This window comes from Misgurnus anguillicaudatus, chromosome 17 (assembly GCF_027580225.2).
Source record: "Misgurnus anguillicaudatus chromosome 17, ASM2758022v2, whole genome shotgun sequence".
NCBI lineage: Eukaryota > Metazoa > Chordata > Actinopteri > Cypriniformes > Cobitidae > Misgurnus > Misgurnus anguillicaudatus.
In genome coordinates, this window is record NC_073353.2 from 19910969 (window position 1) to 19933824 (window position 22856).

At 36.8% G+C, this 22856-nt stretch overlaps 1 protein-coding gene across 1 annotated transcript; it reads right to left on the reverse strand.

Annotated features, from left to right (window-relative positions):
• Window positions 1-282: 282 nt before the first annotated feature.
• Window positions 283-21746, reverse strand: kif5c (kinesin family member 5C). Its single transcript, XM_073855137.1, has 26 exons — window positions 21269-21746; window positions 17080-17166; window positions 16882-16955; window positions 16282-16386; window positions 13146-13194; window positions 12998-13053; window positions 12831-12918; window positions 12602-12726; window positions 12329-12433; window positions 12022-12170; window positions 11792-11940; window positions 9231-9397; window positions 9071-9139; window positions 7762-7968; window positions 7363-7506; window positions 6567-6755; window positions 6194-6311; window positions 6011-6087; window positions 5767-5876; window positions 5588-5689; window positions 5416-5476; window positions 5201-5272; window positions 4902-5006; window positions 3360-3576; window positions 2768-2929; window positions 283-2107 (listed from the first exon to the last, which is right to left on the reverse strand). Exons 1-25 carry the CDS (start codon window positions 21393-21395, stop codon window positions 2778-2780), a joined length of 2904 nt encoding a protein of 967 aa, XP_073711238.1. The 5' UTR covers window positions 21396-21746; the 3' UTR covers window positions 283-2107; window positions 2768-2777.
• Between the last annotated feature and the right edge of the window lie 1110 nt (window positions 21747-22856).

Genomic DNA, 22856 nt, shown 5'->3' on the forward strand with positions numbered 1-22856 from the left:
AGATCTTACAAAGAGAATAAATAAATGAGTAATAAAGTGATTTGGAAAGTTTATTAGACTGTTGAAGTTTAAATGGGAGGTTTAAGATTGATTTTCTGTCTATGTGTGTTTTTTGTCAGTTGATATGTGTGCTTATTAAAGGATTAGTCCATTTTCTTAAAAAAAAAAATCCAGATAATTTACTCACCACCATGTCATCCAAAATGTTGATGTCTTTCTTTTGTACAGTAGAGAAGAAATCATGTTGTTGTTGTTTTTTTTTAGGAAAACATTCCAAGACCCCTCCCACTCCAATGGACTCCAATAGACCCCATCACATTTTAATGCAGTTTAGTTTCGACTCTAAACGATCCCTTATCTAGCGAAACGATTGTCATTTTTGGCAAGAAAAATAAAAAACATGCACTTTTAAACCACAACTTCTTGTCTATCTACGGTCCTGTGACGCGCCAGCGCGACCTCACGTAATACGTCATCACATCAAGAGGTCAAAGGCCGGAGGAAGAAGAGAAGCTGTGGGTCAAAAGTGCATATTTTTTTATTTTATCGTTTCTCTAGATAAGACCCTTATGCCTCGTTTGAAATCGTTTAGAGTCCTTTGAAACTGCAATGTTAAACTGCATTAAAACTGTTAAGTATTGGGGTCCATTAAAGTCCATCAAAATGAGAAAAATCCTGGAATGTTTTCCTCAAAAAACATAATTTCTTCTCGACTGAACAAAGAAAGACATCAACATTTTGGATGACATGGTGGTGAGTAAATTAATCCTAGCAATTGCCATTGGATGTATTTAGGACATCGCAAGACAGTTTGTAATATAAAGCGCTTATAATGTATTTAGCCAATCTTTACAGTATATTTTTTTTACCACAGTAACATTTTCATGTACTCGTGTCACATTGTTAGAACTGATAAGAAATAACACTGAACACTCATACAGTACTGTAGCTTATCTGTGACAATACCAGACAGGTTTAACAACCATTTTTTGTATTATTAAAAAATTACTATGGGATGTTTTCCTGATGTCTGTGATATCTCTACCTGTTGAGGTTTAGAGAAATGTTTACAATTTACAATATATTACAATATCAAAATAAAAAATGCTCAAATAATAAATAATTATACAAAAGTACATAAAGACATATGCCATTAAATCCATCACATAGAATCAGCAGTAAAACATCGTGGAAACATTGGTTACTATAGGCCTATCTCTGATTTATTTGATCTTTTCTTACTGCATGTGAAGCTTAAATGATTGCATCTCATGCCATTTCAGAGAGTTTACTTTATGTAACATGATTTTATCACTGATGCATTACTAGGCCTATTGATATTTTACTACTAATGTTTGATTCAGAGCAGACAAAAGTATAAATTCCAGTAAAAACAATTTCAGCACCCATATCTGTATAAAACATGTAAACACAATGTCCTGGTGAGAAGCTTAACTTACATTTAAATAAAAAATACAAAAGAGAGTAAAACATTTGGAAATAAATATATATACATCAAATGCTTAATGCACAAAAATAAATATTAAAATCTAAAAGAAAATTCAGTCACAACATTATTACTCATTAAAAACATATAAATCATTAAAGCACATTCTTGTCACTGTATGTTCTTTTTGGCTACGGCAAAAGACTAGGTGCCAATAAGAAGAACCGCAAAAAGGCCCTAATGTTCCTACTAGAGGTTTATGTAATAACTGAACTGAATTCCTGTAGTCAGTATGTGATATCAACACTAAAACCTTTTTTGAATACAGCAGCTCAGAGAACAAAATTCATAGCAATACTTCTGTCTGAGACAATATCCCATTTTTATGCTTTTTATCCAGTGATGAGTCCACAAAACTCAGATCTTCATCCAGGCCTGATTAATAAAGTGAAGGATCCGAATCGGGATAACTGTGTGGGGCTCATGGTAAGGACAGGAGGTTAACTTAAAAAGTCTCAGTTTAAGGTGGCAACAGTTCTCTTTTCTTCTTTGAATAGAAAGGACTGCAGTGGAAAAAGACGCCTACTTGTTGCCACACATGGTTGTAAGGGAAAGAATGTCCAAATACTGTAGAGATTGGACCGTGTAATGTTTTGTCCCCTGTTGGAAGGTAGCAAACTGTCAGAACAGTAAATTCCACCACCGTGAACATTGATAATTATTCATCTTTATTAATGGCAAACTTATTGGCCAGAATATGACTGAAATATGCATGAGTAGGTAAACAATGGGGACCTAACCAGAAATACATCAATAAACTCTGACATTATTTCACTGAATGCCAAATGGCACTAGAAACTATCCATCGTTCACTGACTTTCCCAAGGATTCCAGCCATTCGCCGGCTCAGATCTTTTGTAGCTATTATAAAAGTGTTGCTCCATCTTTGTCAAACAGTTGGCACTGTAACTAATGCTATAGCACAACTCTCCAGCTAAACGCACTTGTGGTTTAAAGATGCATCACATGCTGGTGAAACCTAATGGTAGGATTTCAGCATGACATCATTCACCTCACCATCAGGGTCATTGACTTCAAAAAGTGCAGCATTTGTTTTTCTAAGTTTTTGTTTTCCTCTGGTAAATTTAGTTTTTTAGAGGCTGCATGAAAACATGAAATGTCCAGAGCAAAGTGTGACAACATTAGTTTGTAGCTGAGACATTTCACTGCCCAGTGAAATAAAAAAAATGACGTTTTAAAAATCAGCAGGAAAACAACTCAATGCACTCCTCAGTAAAATGTACTTTACAATAAACTTACATGCTCTTTTTTACTTGGTCCTGTGATGGTACTGCTGATGCTGTTGAGGCTGTTGGTGCTGGTGGTGATGTCGCCGTGGGCTCGGGACGCCCCCTCCACGGATAGAGTGACCAGGTGAGGCTGAAGCCACAGGGTGATGATGACCAGCACGAATAGGCTTAGCTACAAATAAAACACACAAAAAAAACATTTTATTATGATAACATATACACAAATAAAATCAAATGCACATTATGTGTATACTTAAATGCATAATTAAATACTATACATGATCCAAAACAATGCATTCAAGTTTTAAGTCATCAACTAACTGCAGACAATGCATTACCGGTATTGATGTTTGTGGGTATGTGGCGCTCCCTACTGGCTAAAGTGCAACTACTAAACCTTTTTGTGGCTAGCATTTACAGCCAAAATGATGGAGAAAAGCTAAAGAGGGGAACGGAAATTTCTCAGAAGAATTGAAAAAGGTATATTTGTTGCATGATAACCTTAAAAAGACCAAAATGCCCATTGATCTGCAAACTAACCCTCCCCACACACATACACACAACTGATGATGTTTTTAATAGAAAGTTGTGCAATTTCAGACCGATCTGTGCGATGTGGTTCCTCCTGGCCTGGTTCTTGGCCTGGATGACGTCTTTGATGCGGTCCACCTCCTGCTGGTAGCGCTTACGGTCTCTCATGGCACTTTCTTTGGCTTCTCTCAGAGCAGACTCCAAAATCTTCACACGCTCAGCCGTTGCACGCAGGCGTTTCTCCAGTTTAGGCAGCTCGCACCTCAGGTCTGCATTATCACGTACCAGCTATAAATACACAAAGAGATTATGTAATGCAGTCTGTGAAAACCCAGCTAAAGTCATTTTCTTGTGATTTACTTATTATATAAAATCATCCTACATAATGTAAAGACCATTATGTAAGATTATAAAACGGCTTGTTCTGGTTCTTCATTCTAATTGGTTGAAATGCGTTCTAAGCCGTGATAAAATACCCGGGTAACCCCACGGTTCAGACCACATTACATAAGTATCACTGCGCCACTGTTGCTGCGTACTGATTTATAAAAAACAACAGTCTTTAATCATATTTTTAATTTTTCTACAATTGCACAATGAATGGCGATATCCAGATAAATTTCATTAAATATTGTTGAGTCATCTCATCAAAAAAAAGAAAACTTTCTCTGAGGAGTTTCTACCTTAAATTCATAGGTCCGCTATTATCCACTAGATAACGATCTTACCCAACTTAAACACTGACGCATTCACTCAAAACTAAAAACACCGTGTAGTACTGTTCATGGCTCTGAATCTGATCTCTGACAAAAGTTCATCACAAAAATTGAATTGTCTCCGCAAAATTTGAGAGGTGATAAGAGAACAAAGGTAGGATGAAACGTTTTTTTTTTAGCGGATGGTCTGTTCTTTCATTTGATATTTTATGTTTATTTAAAGAAGATCATTTTTCTGTAAGGCATTAAACTAAAACGCTGACGGGGAAAGAGTTAAGCATGCTTCCAAGCATATTTGATTATCACTTCAACAGTTGCACGGTATAAATGTTAATGTATAAATTAGATGAAAAATAAACACCACACTCTTAAATCATATTTTCATTGTGTCTTTGCTGCATCTGTGTTGGTTGGGAACTGCGCTCTGTTGCAGCCACACTTGATTCTGAGGAACTACTTTGTTTGGCGGAAGAGTAATATTTGTACTAATATAATTACAACTTATTTGTGTTTTATTTTATGAAATCCTGCTAACGTTATGCATATGAAGAAACTGTTTTATAAAAGCAATAAGTCCCGCAAAGCAGTGGGGTTACAGTGCATTTTATAACAGCTAAGGGGGTTTTAGGCACTCTGCTTCGCGTCGTGCCTAACAACGCCCCTTAGCTGTTATAAAATGCACTGGTAACCTACTGCTTCTTGGGGCTTATTGCTTTAATATAACCTTGATTTCTTTAATACTGACTGAGTAAGACCATGTCAATGGGAAATCAATGAAACTTCTCAAAATTAGATTATGAGCCTTTAGCCTATTACTAACTTATTGTATATACCGAACTAAATGACACTGTATAGCTTATGCATTAGCACTTCGTAACATTTTAATGTGCTAAAAACCTGCTTGTGGACTTTAGTAAGCTGCTCCAGGTTGTTCTCCAGGAATATGATCTTTTGCCTTTGTGCCAGACTCCCCCCTGATTCATCTGTGTCCATTTCCACACTCTACAAAGCAGAAAAATGTACACAAAACAATGGCAATTTCATTACATACTGTATGTGTGTGTGTTACCTTATGGGTGCAATAGTTACTATTTACAGCAAAAGTTACTGGCAGCTATTAGTCAGAATCTAATAACAAATCCAGATCAGACTTTGGGTGAGAGTTAATTAAAAAACAAATGCGTTTGAATACTCACTCGCCCCATGCGATCGTTGATGTCTTGGATAAACAGCTTGCGCAGATTAAGGAGAGTCTCAAGCTCTTTGGTCTAACAGGTGACAGAAATACATAGTAGTAAATATAATACCCTTTTCTACATAAAAACAGGCGCCTGAATGTTGCATTTAATATATACATTAATCAGATAGCTGATACCGATGCTCAGAGATGAACTCTGGTAATGTTACCTACCACAGTCTCCTCTAGACCCTTGAGATCCTCCTTGGCTTGATCTTTCTTCTCATTCAACAGACTAATTACGACAAACAAACACTTGAGCAAAGATGCATTTAGCTACTTCAGCATGAAAACTGCATAGAGTCTATTGATAACATATTGATATGTATATGACTTTAGTACTCACATAAGCTTCTGTAGTCTCTTGTCCTTCTTCTGTTCCTCCTGCTTGAGCTTCTCATAGTCACAGATGAGCTGCTTCTGTTCCAGCTGAAGTGCCTGATTCACACTGACATGGGAACGGTGGGAAATAAGTCATCTATTTATCAAATGTTTGAATATTGCTTTAAAACCATAAGCTCTTACTCTTTCAGCTCATCCAAGCTCCTTTGTTTCTCCTCAAGCTCATCTCTAAGACGAGATAGTTGCTTTTGATGAGCCTCTCTGTGGCTTTCCATCTGCTGTTCCAGTGTTTTCTAAACACAGATGAAAATTATGTTAACATTTAATCATCTCTTCTTCTAAGCATCAATATTGGCCCAATATCATATACAAAGCGAAACATTTATTTTGGAGAGGAGAAACATGCAAAAGCTATTGCTCTGCTCACCTTCATCTCCTCAGCATCCTGCATCCTAGTCATGTGTTCCTTCTCTTTATCCAGAACAGACACCTCATGCATCGATTCTGTATGGACCAACCAGAAAAATCACACAAAATGATCTATCACTGCGAATAATCTTTCTTGTACCTTTATCTTTAAAAGTGTACAAAATTTGTGCGTTCATCATACCCTTTGCTTGGAGTTTAGCCAGTTCCTCCACAACCGAGTCATGGCTTTCCTCCAGCTGTCTCTTCTTCTGCTCCATATTCTGCATGTAGTCTGTGAGAGATTTGATCTTCGCCTGATGCTGAAGTGCATACAAACCAAAATCACAGTGAAATCACAGGCACATATCAATGTCTGATTCTCTTTTGCTTGTTGTCAATTTGTATTTATAACATTTCTTTATTAGGCATCCATTGAAATAATTTAGTAAATTCTATGTGCTTTAGCTACAATTTATACTGGGTTTGTATGTTACTGTATGCATGGGTGCATAAAAACTGGAATAATTCATATCCAGATCACCACAAGAGGGAGCTGTTCAATAAATCTGGGGTACCTGAGAGATCAGCAGCTGACAGGACGCAAGCTCCTTCTCATTGACCTGCATTTTGCGCAGTGTGTCGGACTGTGCGCTCTCCAGTTGTTTACTACGGTTAACCAAAGACTTCACCTCTGACTTCATTTTACTGAGGAAAAGCCGTGCCATGGTGAACTCCTCCTCCATTCCTCCATTAACCTCTGCCATCTGGGTGAAAAGAGATCATTATTATTACAGTAATTTATTTTAATAACAACAAATATAGGCAAACTGGCCACTGAAAACCCTATGCTGGTCAACCATTATTTTTAATTATTGGAAAGGGGATGCATCCCTCTTAATATGGTGGTCAAAGCTCTAGTTAAAGGGATAGTTCACATCATCCTCATGTTGTTCTATTTTAAACCTGTATGAATCTCTTTTTTTCTGGTAAACACAAAAGATGTTTTGAGAAAAGATGGTAAACACACAGCAGATAGTGACCATTGACTTCCATAGTAGGAATACAAAAATATGAAAGAATTTAAGTGTGCTTACCATCATTTATCAAAATATTTTCTTCATCATTTATCACAATACTTTCAAAATATTTTTTCCTACTATGGAAGTCAATGGTCACTATCTGCTGTGTGTTTACCATTATTTCTTAAAATATCTTCTTTTGTGTTAATCAGAAAAAAGAAATTCATACAGGTTTAGAACAACATGAGGATGAATTTTTATTTTAAAGTGAACTATCCCTTTAAAGATATGCTGTTGTTCAGGCAAGGCTGTATGTTGTGTTGGTTTGTGTGTATGAGATGTGTTATTATACCTTGTGGTCATTCAAAGCAATAACGCTGCCAATCTCATTGAGGTCTCGAAGCAATAAACTCAGGATCTCTGCTGATCGTTTTTTGTGATGTCCACTGACTTCCTGCAGGGCAGCCAAATCTCTCTCCACACCAGCCAGACATGTCTGCATGATAATGCAACAGGCCAAAATAACTACACAAACCTAAAGCACCTCCAACGTTTTTTCATATGAGTTTTTTTGTACAGTATACAATTTTTGACAAATATCTGATGTTAAGACTTTTGCACAATACTATATGTAATAAGCTTACAGTAGGATGACACAATGCACATTAAAACATTATTTGTCAGGCTTTAAATCTATCACACAATGACATAGTTATGAGGCTGATATCAACACGTTCCTCATTCTACATACACTCTTCTGCAGAAGCTCCTCAGAGAGCTGTTGGTTTGTCTTGGCTTTATCCTCCACTTCATGGCTCTTCTGGTCATAGTTTACAGCTAGCTCCTCTAAGGCCTGAAGCACCTCCTTCACCTCCTCTTTAGCCGCATCATTCGCACGCTGCAAGCGGTTCAGCTCTTCCTGGATCTTCTCATAGTCACGGCGTGAGGAGGCCAGCAGCTGTGTGTACGTGGGGTGGGGTGGGATCAGACATTCATGTCAATTAGTCAAATGTTTAGCTTTAGTCATTCTTGGAAAACCTTTGTTATGCTTCCAAATAATATATTGATATATTACAGTAAAATAAATGTTATTATGTGTTTATAAGAACCCGTTTTAAAAAGAAAAAGAAATTTTAAAGGTCTCAATGTGTTTTAAGAAGGGAGAAATGTGTACAGTTAAGGGCTTTGTTCTGCTGAGATTTTTTGGAAAATATTTAAGGTGGCAGTTCTGCATATGAATTTTTATGTAATTTTTAAATTATATATAAATTCCCATCATTAAACATCTTAATAATGTATATATGTAAATTAAAATTTAAATTAGTTTTTATAATTGTGATCCTTCATAATACAAATTCTCCCAGTCTACTTACGGCTTTAGCTGAAATTAAAGGTGCAAAGTGGGACTTTTAGAAGGATACCTTAACAGAAATGCATGCATAATATTTTTTTTTTCCGCGCTCGAGCTTCGTTTACAGTCTGAGGGAGACGCACGCTGTAAGTTTGAAAAAAACAAACACTTTGCAAACACTTTGCATCACTGCAGTCACGTGCAGTCACGTGCACGCAGTTCACAACAGAACCGGAAGAGAAGACAATAAAGTCGTAATTTTTGTTATTTTTGGACCAAAATGTATTTTCGATGCTTCAACATATTCTAACTGACCCACTGATGTCACATGGACTACTTTGATGATGTTTTTATTACCTTTCTGGACATGGACAGTATACCGTACATAGATTTTCAATGAAGGGTCAACAAGCTCTCGGACTAAATATAAAACATCTTAAAGTGTGTTCTGAAGATATACGGAGATCTTACGAGTTTGGAACAACATGACATTATTTTCATTTTTGGGTGAACTAACCCTTTATTGTTTTAATGTAGATGGTTGTACTGTATATTTACATATGTGAAGCTGTTCTATTTAGGTTTACAGTTGATATTTTACTGTCATGCCTTTTCGAACAAGCTTTCTCTGTTTTTTCAAAGTTAAAAGCAAAGCAATATGGGAAAAGATGTAGCGGATATGGACGCTGTGGTCTATAATTGGACTCACCTCATCCTGATCTACCATCTGCTGCTTGATGTTTTCTGCCAGCTGACTGTGTTGGTTGATCTCATCATCCTGCAGAGCAAGAGAAAGATGGAGAGAGAAATTAAGTGAGGTGCACTTTTCACTTTGATATTTCTAACACCATGTGTGAGGCATTTATCACCTTGTCATCTAGCTGCTGATACAGGTCATTGATCAATTCCTCATACTGGGTTTTCTCTGAATCAGAAAGAGGCTCAGGGGGTGGGGCTGAAGTGTCAATTATTGGTGTGGATTCAGAATTCTTCGCTTCTTTGCTGTTGAGTTGCTCATTTACTGGTACAGCTTCGCCTAAAGATAAAATGGTGAAATATGGCAGAAAGAAATATTATATCATCGAAGCAATAAAGCTTTGAGCTTTTACGAACATCCAAAGGTTCTAGAATGGGGTTATTTTTCACTAACTGCATGATGAACCTATGATGTACTTATAATGCATTTTATGAATGAGTATTTAATTTGAAGGGAATGAAGACAACATTGTATTTACAAAAAAGATGTGTGAAACAGCTGTCCTGAGTCCTGTCTCTAACACTATGTGGATATATAACACACATATAACAGCTACACAGAGCCAAAGCCTAAATGATTCTGTGGAAGTGTTAAGACAGGTAAGAAATCATAAAGTCCCTGTAAAGTTGGATATTAAATGTGTTGAGAAAAATGTGTTATTAACCATTCAACCAAACTTTAATGATGGAAAAATGGCAAGCAAATAAAATAAGTTCTGAAAATCTTAGAAAAATAGGCAGCATTCTCTGCTCTCAAGCGGTGGGGGCGTGTCCGCTGTCTGCGCTGAAACCACGCCCACTTGGGAGAAAGCTGTCATTTCTCTCAACTTTCAAATACAGCTAAAACCTGAACGGATGCTTGCAATTGTGTTAGTGGCTGGGCCATGTGCGGTGCACAAGTGTGTAAAATGGTGAAAAACTAACAATTTAACTCTACAATTCAGTACTACATAGTTTACAGTCTTTGTGGCATGCTTCAGCAATACATTTCTAACGTTTATGTGTTTAGAAACCATTTTTAAGATTGGTTTTACAGGGACTTTAACCTCAGCATCTGTATGTGCAGTAGAGGTAGAGAAAGCTGGCTATGCCACAAAAAATGTATTGAATTCTTTAAAGTGCACCTATTTCATTGCTAAAAAACAACATTATTTTGTGTATTTGGTATAATAGAATGTGTTTGCATGGTTTATGGTTAAAAAATACATTATTTTTCACATACCATACATTTTTGTAGTATAATTTTGTATATAGTAAATATAGTATAGTAAATGTAGATATACATTGAGGAAATATAGAATTTGAACACCCTGCTATTTTGCAAGTTCTCTTACTTAAAAATCATAGAGGGTTCTGAAATCGTCATTGTAGGTGCATGTCCACTGTGAAAAAGTCCAGAAGTCACAATGTATGATTTTAAACTATTTATTTGTATTATACAGCTGTAAATAAGTATTTGAACACCTGTCTATCAGCTAGAACCTGACCCTCAAAGACCTGTTAGTCTGCCTTTAAAATGTCCACCTCCACTCCATTTATTATCCTAAATTAGATGCACCTGTTTGAGGTTGTTAGCTGTGTAAAGACACCTGTCCACCACATACAATCAGTAATATTCCAACTATTAACATGGCCAAGACCAAAGAGCTGTCCAAAGACACTAGAGACAAAATTGTACACCTCCACAAGGCTGGAAATGGCTACGGGGAAATTGCCAAGCAGCTTGGTGAAAAAAGGTTCACTGTTGGAGCAATCATTAGAAAACGGAAGACGCTAAATATGACTGCCAATCTCCCTCGTACTGGGGCTCCATGCAAGATCTCACCTCGTGGGGTCTCAATGGTCCTAAGAAGGGGGAGAAATCAGCCCAGAACTACACGGGAGGAGCTGGTCAATGACCTGAAAAGAGCTGGGACCAACGTTTCCAAGGTTACTGTTGGGTAAACACTAATACGTCATGGTTTGAAATCATGCATGGCACGGAAAGTTCCCCTGCTTAAACCAGCACATGTCCAGGCTCATCTTAAGTTTGCCAATGACCCTTTGGATGATCCAGAGGAGTCATGGGAGAAAGTCATGTGATCAGATAAGACCAAAATAGAACTTTTTGGTCATAATAACACTAAACGTGTTTAAAAATCATACATTGTGATTTCTGGATTTTTTTTATATTATGTCTCTCACGGTGGACATGCACCTATGATGACAATTTCAGACCCCTCCATGATTTATAAGGGGAGAACTTGCAAAATAGCAGGGTGTTCAAATACTTATTTTCCTCTCTGTATAGCTTATACTACAGAAACATTATTGTACTTAAAAACACAATTTAGCTGTGGCCTTAATAAGTAATAAACAGTGAAGCAGAACAGCAGAAATAACTGGTTCTGTTTCTTAGAAACCATTTCATCGTTCCTATTTCAGGTCTCAAATCGCAAAACAAAGCTTTTGTTAAGACAATTACATCAAAAAATTTAACGGCCTCATTGCAAACTTGACCTCATCATACCACAAAACAACAATCCGAATCATTACTGTTACCTAATTCAAATCCGCCCCAAAATTGCCAATTTGTTTGAATACCATAATAAACAGGAAAGAGAGGCAAGCTGATGGTTTATTTAATGTTTAAGCTTGTTTTTGTTTTTATGAGTTTTCTCGCTTTTCTGTTTACCTTTTCTCCATCGTTTGAGCTCATTTTCTAGCCGCTGGATGATGACTTTTAGATTCCTGGTCTTCTCTTTCTCCTTTTCATATTTCTTTTTCCATTCCTCTGCTGTCAGTTCCATGTTCACAGAAACAGTGTTTTTGATTGTTTTGGCTCTGTGTTAAAAATAAGTTTTGAAACTAGTGCACTTATAACACACAGACAAATATATATGATATATTTATATATGATTTCACCTCTGGCCAAACATGAGAGTGGATTTGGTCTCAGCCTCATTAAATACGGAGGGAGAGCAGCAGATGACAATGGTTGTTCTGCAGTTCCCACCCAAAGAGTCCTGGAGGATCCTGGTCATTTTACTGTCTCTGTATGGTACGTGAGTTTTCTGTAATGACAAAATAATGAGGCTAGCCATAAATAAATTATAAAGCTTTTGTTTTGTAATGTAGGAGATACATATTGCCCGGTTTGTGTGTTCCCCGGATATGATTCATGTCAGTGAAAAGATAGGATGAAGAAGAACACGTTAGACAGAGCACTTACAGTTCCCTCAGCCAGAGCCGAGATGACGTTCCCCAGAGCAGAAAGAGACTTATTGATATTTTTAGCCTCATCCAATACCGATCCTTCTGCTCCAGTTTTACTGACCTGTAAGAGAGAGTCCCAAAGAGAAAGAGATAGTACTATGCTGTATGCATCTTTAATTGAAGGTGTCAGACCACCATTCTAGATTCTTACGGCCCTGTTTTAGACCTGGTCACGTCTATGTAGCAATGCCAACCAAAGACAAAGACAAAAAACAAACTAATAAAAAACCTTTTCACTTCCTGCCAGATCCACTAGGTAAAGCTTCCCACTCAGTTTCTTCTCTGTCTCCACATTTTCCTGCTTAATATTAATGAGGAAAATACTGTGACTGCGGGAGCTGTGTTCATTCATATCTGTGGAAAAACAAATATTAACATTAGAGGACTATAAGTTATAGCGCAATACACAGATTATGTTTAATTCAGGGATTAATGTGTGGGGTTAGAAGGTCACTTACTTGTGACAGCCACATGACGATTGGCTTTTCCCTCATCTATCACATCCATGACATCGTCTGGATTGGACACAAAGCGCTCTGTGCAGCCCTGGCACAGAAACACACCAAGAAATAAAACAACAAGGATTTTCTAAATCTATACACTTTAGTCTGGGCATGGGTCTTACCTTGACAAAGGGCACTCGGTTCTTATCCTCATGTACAGCAAGGTTAGTTTTGGAAACTTTAGAAATACAAAGCAATCATTCAGTATAGAAGAGATTCAAAAAAGCATCCAAAGATATTGAGAAACCATGTGTTTATTTTTAATCTCACCATCAAGTAAGTCTCTGATTTTGTCCATATAGATTTCAAAATAAGAGACCTGTGGTAAGAAAGAAAGAACAAAAAGTGAGCATGTTGTCTAAAGGATGTGTACGCGTATAGTGCATATAGTGTGTATGGCGCAATTTTTGTCATCAGAAGAGTACGCGCACGGCCGAATTTTTCAAACCCTGCGTACACTGTATGCGTAGATCACGCATGCCCCTACAGAAGCATGTAATATGTAGCCTATGAGATGCATTGCATTTTGTCAAAATGTGTATGTGTCCAATGTCTGTGTACATGTACGCATCAAATAAACTATACTTTGCAAGGCTGTGCATTCGACCGTGCGTGTATGTTCGCGTGCATACCAGTGATGGAGTACTCGAGTCCTGGACTCGAGTCCGACTCGAGAATCCATTCTCTGGACTTGTGACTCGACTTGGACTCGCGGATTGATGACTCGTACTTGGACTCGGACTCGAGGATATATACAATCGGACTTGAGCATTCATCACTTTGTTTTTGACTAAATATGTTATAAAAAATTATATAAGGTGTTACACTTTTCCTGTTTTGTGCCCAAGACCGGTCGCGATCTCCCTTCACAGACACTGCTACCTCTCGCTCTCTTTGCTTGACAACACACTCACTGACGTCACTCACTTTTACGCTCGTGCAATGCATGCATGATTCGCGGCTAAAAGTTCATTTTTGTAAAATGCAGAAAGACGTGCCCTGGATCGTTAAGTTCGCCTACGCGAATTTTGCTTCTAATGCTGGAAAGAGCAGCGCTAAATGTTGTGTGTGTAGACTAGGACAACCTCAAACTTTAACAGACACCTGTCACGGATGCACCCAGAAAAGTAAGTAAAATGCTTTCTATTGCCTAATGTTAGCTTTTTTCAAAAAATATTACTGACTAATGCATATATAACAAACATAAGAAGCTAAGGTTAATATATGTCTGGTTCAGATTACAGCATTTTTTTTGTCTGTTGATAACTTAAAAAGAGTAACTAAACCCTAATCCAAGTTTTTTTAGTTACTGATCTGTAAGAATGATGGTTTAATAGTGCTGTTCATTGATTTTGATGTACGTTTTTTGACATTTGGATATAAAATGTTTCAATACTACAATATATGGTGTAAAAACGTCTGAGTGCTGCCCTCTTCAGGTTGAACGGTGGCTACTGCAGTTGAATTTTCCTATTTGATGTTGGGTCCAAAAAATGACTCCTACTATGGAAAATAAATTGTTTTTTTAAAGAAAATCATTTCAGGATGTTTTCTTAATGGACTTCAATTCCAACTCAGTTGTTTGTTCTTATTTCCTCAAAAAACCAAATGCAGCATGATTACACATTAAATTTGTAAATTTTCTACGCTAGTTCTCAATCACAAGTTTACAACAATGGAAGTACACACATGCTTTTGATGGCTTCGTAAAGTTACAAAGTCGTGTTTTGCAAAGTGTATATGTCAAATCAGTAAATAAACTCCCTTTGCAATCGTGACAGTGGTGTCATTTTTTGTTTAATGTAGAACCTCTTTAAAACATTGTATCAGTTTTTTGAAGGTCCCAGAGTGGAGACATGTAGGCACTCTCAGACTCGAATACAGGACTTGAGACTCGACTCGGACTCGAACACTGGGGACTTGAGACTCGACTCGGACTCGAACTCTGGTAATGGTGACTCGACTTGGACTCGACTCGGACTCTTCGTTGGTGACTCGGACTTGGACTCGGACTCAAACACTGGGACTCGAGACTCGACTCGGACTCGACAGTTGGTGACTCGACTACAACACTGGTGCATACACATAAAAAATATATAATCTGGGTTCAAAGCCCTGGGTATAGTCTGTATTTTACCTTGTGTTAGCGTAAAAAATGGATAATATTTCGGCCTTAAAGCCCTGGGTATAGTCTGTTTTTTACACATGGATGCGAGTATACGCGTACAGTCGAACGCACAGCCTTGCAAAACATAGTTCATTTCACTCATACATATGTGCTGACGTTTGACGCATGCGTGACCTACGCATACAATATATGCATATGCATGTAAAGCCCATGATATAGTCGTGCGTAAGGTCTACGCCATAGCTACACCGTAGGTTATCCATAGCCTGTGCATAGCTTGACATCCCCCTTGCCAAAATTTTTTGATTGGTCGACTAGAATCCCTCCCGGCAGGTAAAAAAATGGTGTCATAGGTATTTCCGTTTTGCGACGGTGGGAACAAAGATAGGCCAAGTTGAGGAGTGATTTAACTTAAACTGCAATAAAGTCGCTGTTTATTTACTTCCATCACTGCTGGTCTTCTCAAAACATACACAACAAGTTTCTTCTTTTTCTTCCTTTGTGGGTTAACTGGACAAACTGCTTCTTTATTGACGGTCGCGCTACTACTGTGGTTACACGCATGGATACTGCCAGCGGTCTGCATGTGTGTTTGCACGTCGACACGGATGACGACGCAAAGTATATATGAAAACTGACGCGTAACCTACGCCCTCGCGGCTACGCCATAGAACGTACACACAACTATAATGAGCCCTTAAGTCCACAATGACCTATTATTTAATTTAAAGGAACAGTATGTAAGAAATGTATATAAATTAATCATAAAATGGCCCTGATATGTCACTAGACATTAAGAAATCCTTTTCATTTCAAATACTTATATCACTGACAACAGTGGTCTGGCCAGGATATTATCATTTAAAAAGTGGAGTTGCAGCCCTCAACTGATGTTTATGTTGTCATGTTGTGTATTGGCCACCAGTTGTGGGATTGCAGTACCAGTTTTAGCCACAAGTTTTGTGATTGCAATATCAATTTTGGCCACAATCCTACATACTGTTCCTTTAAATGTGCTTTCCCAAGTAATGATAAAAAACCCTCTCAATTTCCACTAATGCATTAATATATCATGTTACAGAATATAACACGCTTTATACCAGGAAATAACTGATATAATTGCTATCCAATTATATTTTAGACAAAAGATTAATGTTTCATCCGATTTGCTAATATGCATATTGTAGCAATATAACAATATAACATTTTTATAGCATTATAACATTTCAGATTTAATGTTGGAAATTTTGGAATAATGTTAGAATATATCCCTAATACCTTGATATGGAACTCCAAGTTTTCATCCATAGAGTAGATGTGGTCAAAGATGTCCTGGGCAATACGAGGGATGATGCCCATCTGCTGGGAGTTGTGCAGCTTTCCCTGTGTGTGTTTGACAGACAATAATATGAATGTGAGTGACACTGTCAAAGCAAATTTTGATAAGTTAAATTAAAGATAAATTAATCTGTGTACAGTGTAATTTAATCTTTTAAAAAACAACATCTGTGTTTCAACTGAATGATTTAGGAAGACATCCTGCTTGGCATCCTTAGTAGTTTTGATCTCAAATGTACAAATGTAAACAGAAATATATTTTTTACATTAAGTGCCAAAGACAACATCTGTCTGCCTTAATTATTTTACTTTGTATTCACATCACTTCACATGCTGAAAGCTCCGGTTGTTTCCAGGGCAACGTCTGCAGTCAACTGGCATTTTGCAGCCATTACAACAGTCTGGCATTTTAGTCATTTCATGTGCGATATCTACAGTATTTTGGGCGCAGTGACATTTTCCTTTCCCATAAGACCCTTGTGTTGAAAGGTTACTGAGCTATGAAACTTTATCTAACGGTTCTTATAATTTCTTCTTTACCTCCATAGTGTGAGTTTTTCCTGATGAAGTTTGGCCATATGCAAAGACCGTACCGTTATAGCCGTCGAGTACATCTGAAATGCAAGATATACATATTACATACAGGTGTTATGGTAACTTACAGAAGAACTCTCAAACATTTGATTTGTCTAGTCGTTTCCATTTAGCCTGTATATATGTGAGTAATGAATATACAACCTTTAACAATTTGTTTTGCACAGGTGTCATATACTTGTTCTTGCGTTGTGTTTGGTGGAAGAACTCGGTCGAAGATGTATGGCTTGCCCGAAATGAAAAGCAAGATCAGATAGAACACAAATAAAAACAGATTTTAACAAGTAAAGTGCAGCTCATATTGCTGACATTTTTAAGATTTAAAAACCCATTCATGTTTTCCTTCGTTCAGCTGAAGCATAATAGACGTGTCAACACACATTTGGCCAGAACCTTCACCCCAGTGTTTTATAAGAACGCATTATATGGAGGATTTAATGAAAACAGCAGATTTTCCGACTGAGAAGAGAGCTCTTAAATCCCATTGCATATTTTACAAGCATGACAGAACAGTAAGCGACTAGACATTTGGCTAGACAAATAAAGTAGAACAAACACAACAATAGTTTAAAAAACTAAGGATTTAGGTTACACCAAGACACAAGAGAAATGTAAACAGAACCCAATACAGACTATGAATAAGTCTGATTTCATTATATATATAATACGAATTCATGAAGTATTCTCTAATTGCATTGAGAGGTCACTCTTAAACAGACCCACCTCCTGTTTTATCCGCTGACGCTGCACAGACTCTCTATAATGGATATGAAGTTCCCCAGAGGACTTCAGTATACATTGTTAAAGAGAAAATAAGAAGGACCTTGTGATGAACACCCCCCACCCCCATCTGCCAGTCAATGTTATTGAGCTCCAACAAATCTCTTTTGTTTTGCTTCCCTTTTGAACTTGCTGCTAAAATCCATAATCAATGAGAACTCAACAAAGTTTGTCATTATGCAAACAAAAGCAGGACTATGGGAAAAAAAGATGTAAATGAGATTCAGTCGTATGTTACTTTCTAGAAATAATTATCTATATTAGTAATGGTTACATATAAAGGAAGGTCAAAATCCAGCAACACGCAGCATTAACTAAAGCATATAATGAACTATATAGGATGGATCTCATATACTGTACTATTATATGGACATTCATGCAACTGGATCTGTTCATGCATCCACATTAGCTCAATGCGCCATCCATGTATTTATATCTGTGTTTTACATAGAGCAACATGATACCCCAGATCTAGATCCATAAAGATCCAATTCTGTTTTACACCAATTACCAACATCTATTACACCAGCATCTCTAATCCTTATGTCAGGATGTTTTTTATTTTGTGGCTGTACTGATGGATTCACAGACTGACACAATTTCCTCACGGTGCGTTTGATTCAGCAGGTAGGGGTCAAGAATCCCTGGTGAGACAAAAATGAGAGCTGTTGCTCAAACCCACACCGTCACCACGGAAACTACATATCGTCCGGAAAACCATGCACTGATTGGCTGTAAGGCAGCACCTGTCTCTTGGCCAATAGTGGAGCAGAGTGAAATGACTGGAAGAAATGAAAACGATCATCATTTCTATCCATCACTGCACTCTATTTTGTGATGAGTCAAATAAATCCTTATATACCAACTGAATTCATTCTTGTCACCCAATTACATAGTTGAAACAAACAAACACAAATACTTTCTATGACAATACCATTTTATGGATGAAATGCACAGAAAACAGCAAAGCTAACCTTTGTGTGCACTAAAGGGTGCAAATACTCCAGAAACACATAATGGTCAGGAAAATGCATCGGGAAAGTTTAGGTCAAACACCAATGCATAATACCTAAGGATTTTCAATGCTTCAGCCTTTAAACATACATGCACTAAAGAGAAATACAGATAAAAGTTAATATATAAGCATGACTATAGGCGTGCATCACACAACCGTGCTCCCAATCCTCTGTGGACTTGCATAAATATTCCAATAAAACATCCCTGCCATGTGTGGCCCCTGAACTGGCACCTCTGTCACTACGGCAACATAAATTACATGCAGGAGCCCTGGGACCCTCTGTGGCCTTGCACATATATTAGGACATTAGGACCCACATTGAACACTTCTAACCAGACAACCCCCAAAAAACAAAACATTAAATCTAGCCTGATATCGACAGGCAATGATTAGCAAATACAATTTCTTATAGCCACAAATGCCAGTAAAATATCCCTTTAAATGTTTAGCAAATGGATGATCATTTAAACGATCTGTACTTAACTTTGTACAGCAGTTATATTGCTATATTATATGTAATCTACATCATTTTACATTCCTTTAAAAAAGAAATGTAGTTTTTCTCTGAAGATTTGGTTATGGAGAAAATAAAAATAACTGGCTATGATAACAAATATACATCATTATACTGAAATCTGCATTTAACACAAGTACTAACTATAACTATTTTGATTAAATGACAAATATTTGGATTTTTTTTATCTTGCATTAATTCAGTTATAAATTATATTTTACAATGCTGAAAATGTAGGATTGCCTGTTGATATTTACTATTTATAACAGACCACTTTTTCTTTTCACATGTTAACGTTTGTATTTAGAATGTGTTTTTTGTATTAACTCAAATATGTTTTATCTGTTTGAGACAGATTTGACAGAAGCTAGATTTATAGAAAGACCTCTTCATTGTCAATCCATCAGTGCTGCTGGGGGTGGAGGTGTGAAAACCCTTCCCCCCAAACATACATTACATTTTATTGACTGTTAAAATTCTCAAGGGATAAAGCTAAGATTAGTGCATACTGTGACACATCACAAAAAAGATCACTAATGAGATGCAGATAGTTAAACGTTAGCAATAAAACATGTACATATATTACCGAGAACTACATTGTTTTTGAACTTGTATCCTCTAGCTAAATGTCTGGCATTAGGCCCATCAGGCTAAGCTAAGACCGTAGGGTACTATTAATGAGAATTTACATTGAAAGAAGAAGTCTAATACGTGCTACACTTGATTTTGTGCTGATTTGGCATAGGAAAGTCGATTTCCATTTCAATAGGTCATACAATATGGGCTATTGTGTTCGCACGGGGGATTTCTAGAGGTTTACTGTAAAACATAAAAACCATCAGTGTCTTACTGTGTAGACTATTCAGCTTGCAAGCAAGACACACACCCACACACATAAAAAGTCGTTCAAAAAACAAATTAAAAGCTATCAGGCTTATACTTCCATTTAACAATGTACAGTTTATTGTGAAATAAGAAAAAAATAACTCCATTCTTACAAGTGAAAGCATTGCACACTGCTGACATGCTATCATATTTTTCACTTATTAGGATATGGCTCTAGTTTAAATCAGCATTTCTTGACAGTCATACATAAAAAAAAACATCCACAAGATTCAGTTTTCATGCATTTATACCATTCTGCCATTTCAAATTTTATTCAATATCTGTATTACGTATGCAAGAGATCAGACACAAAATGGTAGAATGCAACAAGCTAATTTACCAAGATCTGTATTCCGGTGTAAAACTGAATTACAGTCATAAAATGAAATTATATGAAATGTAAATAGCTTAGCGTTAGAAATTAGTATAAATAAACTGGAACAATAACTGATAATGCCATTTAGGATCCTTACAGTAAACAAAGGAAACAGAGCAGATTTCAATTATTTAGGGTATAATAATCAATTATTTTAATTTTTATTATACTGATTATGTTGTTTATTTTATTATTTTTAAACGAGGTATCGAGCATATATAAGGGAATGTTGACATTATGGCAATTTTACAATACAAATAGCCTATCTTCAATAAACTTCAGCAGGTAACTTAATTGCTTAATCTGTTTGCTCGATTATTATTTTCGTGTATTGTGTCATTGGTTAATAATTTTTAAGGGGCAAATAAAAATATAATACAATTTTACAAAAAAAATGTCAACTTGTCAAACAAAAGAAAGCATGTTAACGTCATGTGCGTCTCTCAAAACATCAGCATGCTTATAAAACAATTCAACTCAATATACGATATGGTTTTATATTTAAACTGAAACAAGATGTTTCAAGTCAGATATTTTTAACTTTTAGCATCAGAGGCAGTTATCTCTAAATCCAGAACAAGACAGCCTATTAAGAATCTCCCAACGATATAACAGAACTGCGATATAAAATGATTAATAAAATGATTAATAAATCTCATATATAACTTACTAAGCAAAGACATTGATCCTAATGAAATGCTTTACAAACTTTCTGTCCATCAAAGTAACTAAATATCAGAGTGTCTTAAGACCAATCTTACCGAAATAACGACGGTGTCCTCTCCTTTGAATTTCGGTATGTATTTGTCACCTCTGTTGATTTCCGATTCGTTAAGTGGCCTGAATCGGCACATCACCTTTACACAACATTCTGCTGCATCCACCATCCTGTACGATAAATCTGACTTTATTTAACGAAACTTTATCTGTTGTCAGCAGATCCTGGCGTCCACTCGGCACTTTGCAGAAAGACGCATCAATCAAACAATCGATATCTTAATGTTTGCCGGTTCTTCAGCCCGTAATGTCCATTGCGTGCGTCGAAAAAGCTTGGGAAAATAAAACAACCTTACATTATATATTCAACTCTTGGATTCAAAATCACTTAATTTCGTGATGGATTATAGGCTAAGGTCGTGTTTGGCGGAATCTGCTGCAGCAAAACCCGAGAGTCCACCTTCTGTATCAGCGCATCGGACACTTCCACCTTCTGCTGACTGACTGCGCGCGGTGTGATGATGGGCTGATCCCTTTCAGCCGCTTGTACTGTCCAACAGCGCCTCTACACAGAGCAGTCTGTGACTACAGACTACAGGACAGGAGTTGATTCATATTCTGTCAATTTCTAGAAGAATTAGATGGATGATAAATAATTTATAATGTAAATAAGAGGACAACGAGGCACGACATGTAGCCCCGAAAGAGGGAAACTGATATTTGATAGCCCTGCACTTTGGGCCGTTTTATTCAATAAGCATAATCAAAAATTAATAGGCTAATCAGTTATAAAAAGTCGACACGTTCATGAATAGATAGATACAAGAATAATTGACTAAAGAAGACCAGAGTGAAGAGCGACTGGTTGACAGGATTCATTAAAAATGCTGTCACAAATAAAAAACGATCAAACTTGACCTCTTTACCCAAAACTCATTGTGTCTATTAACGACTTCAATTAAACTGAGATGAGAATTTGTTTATGTAATAAAACTTAAAGCATTCAAAAAGGCACTGTTTTTAAGTAATTACAAAGCATGATAAAGATTGTAAAATGTTTCACGCGAGTAATATAGTTATTCAAATTAATCAGTAAAAACTATAAGCCTTTAAGATACATGTGTCGAGGAGTGGTGTCTGTTTAAGTTTAAAGTGCACCTATTTCATTGCTAAAAAAACATTATTATTTTGTGTATTTGGTATAATACATTGGGTTAATGGTAAAAAACACATTATTTCCACATACCTTACATTTTTGTAGCTCCAGATTTCGCTCTCTTCCTGAAAAGCACGTATTTGAAAAGCTCTGTGTCCCTGATTGGCCAGCTTTGTATGTTGTGATTGACCTGAATAACTCTGACGTCAGTGTGACGCTCCTTACCATGTTTGAAAGATTTGCGCACAATGCGATGCTAACAGGAGTTAACTTACAGGCTGTGAGTCCAAGCGGGAGCAATTATGATAATGTCGGTCCTTACTACATTACCAATACCAGGATGTAAACCGTCGCCTACAATCCGTGTGTTTGTTGTCCAAGAAAGAGGATAAACGTTGGATACGATAACTCATGTCATCGTTTACTTTTGGGGTATGTACCTTTTGCATATTGTTAACACTTACACACCAAAGGA

Bases quoted from the DNA above. Each gene is read 5' to 3' on its own strand.
- kif5c (XM_073855137.1), bottom strand. From the start codon at position 21,395: ATGGTGGATGCAGCAGAATGTTGTGTAAAGGTGATGTGCCGATTCAGG. The intron at 5,690-5,766 runs GTAAGAGCTTAT...TTCCCATGTCAG, and splicing joins AGCTTGGATGAGCTGAAAGA to TGTGAATCAGGCACTTCAGC. The intron at 5,007-5,200 runs GTGAGTATTCAA...TCTGCTTTGTAG, and splicing joins TCAACGATCGCATGGGGCGA to AGTGTGGAAATGGACACAGA.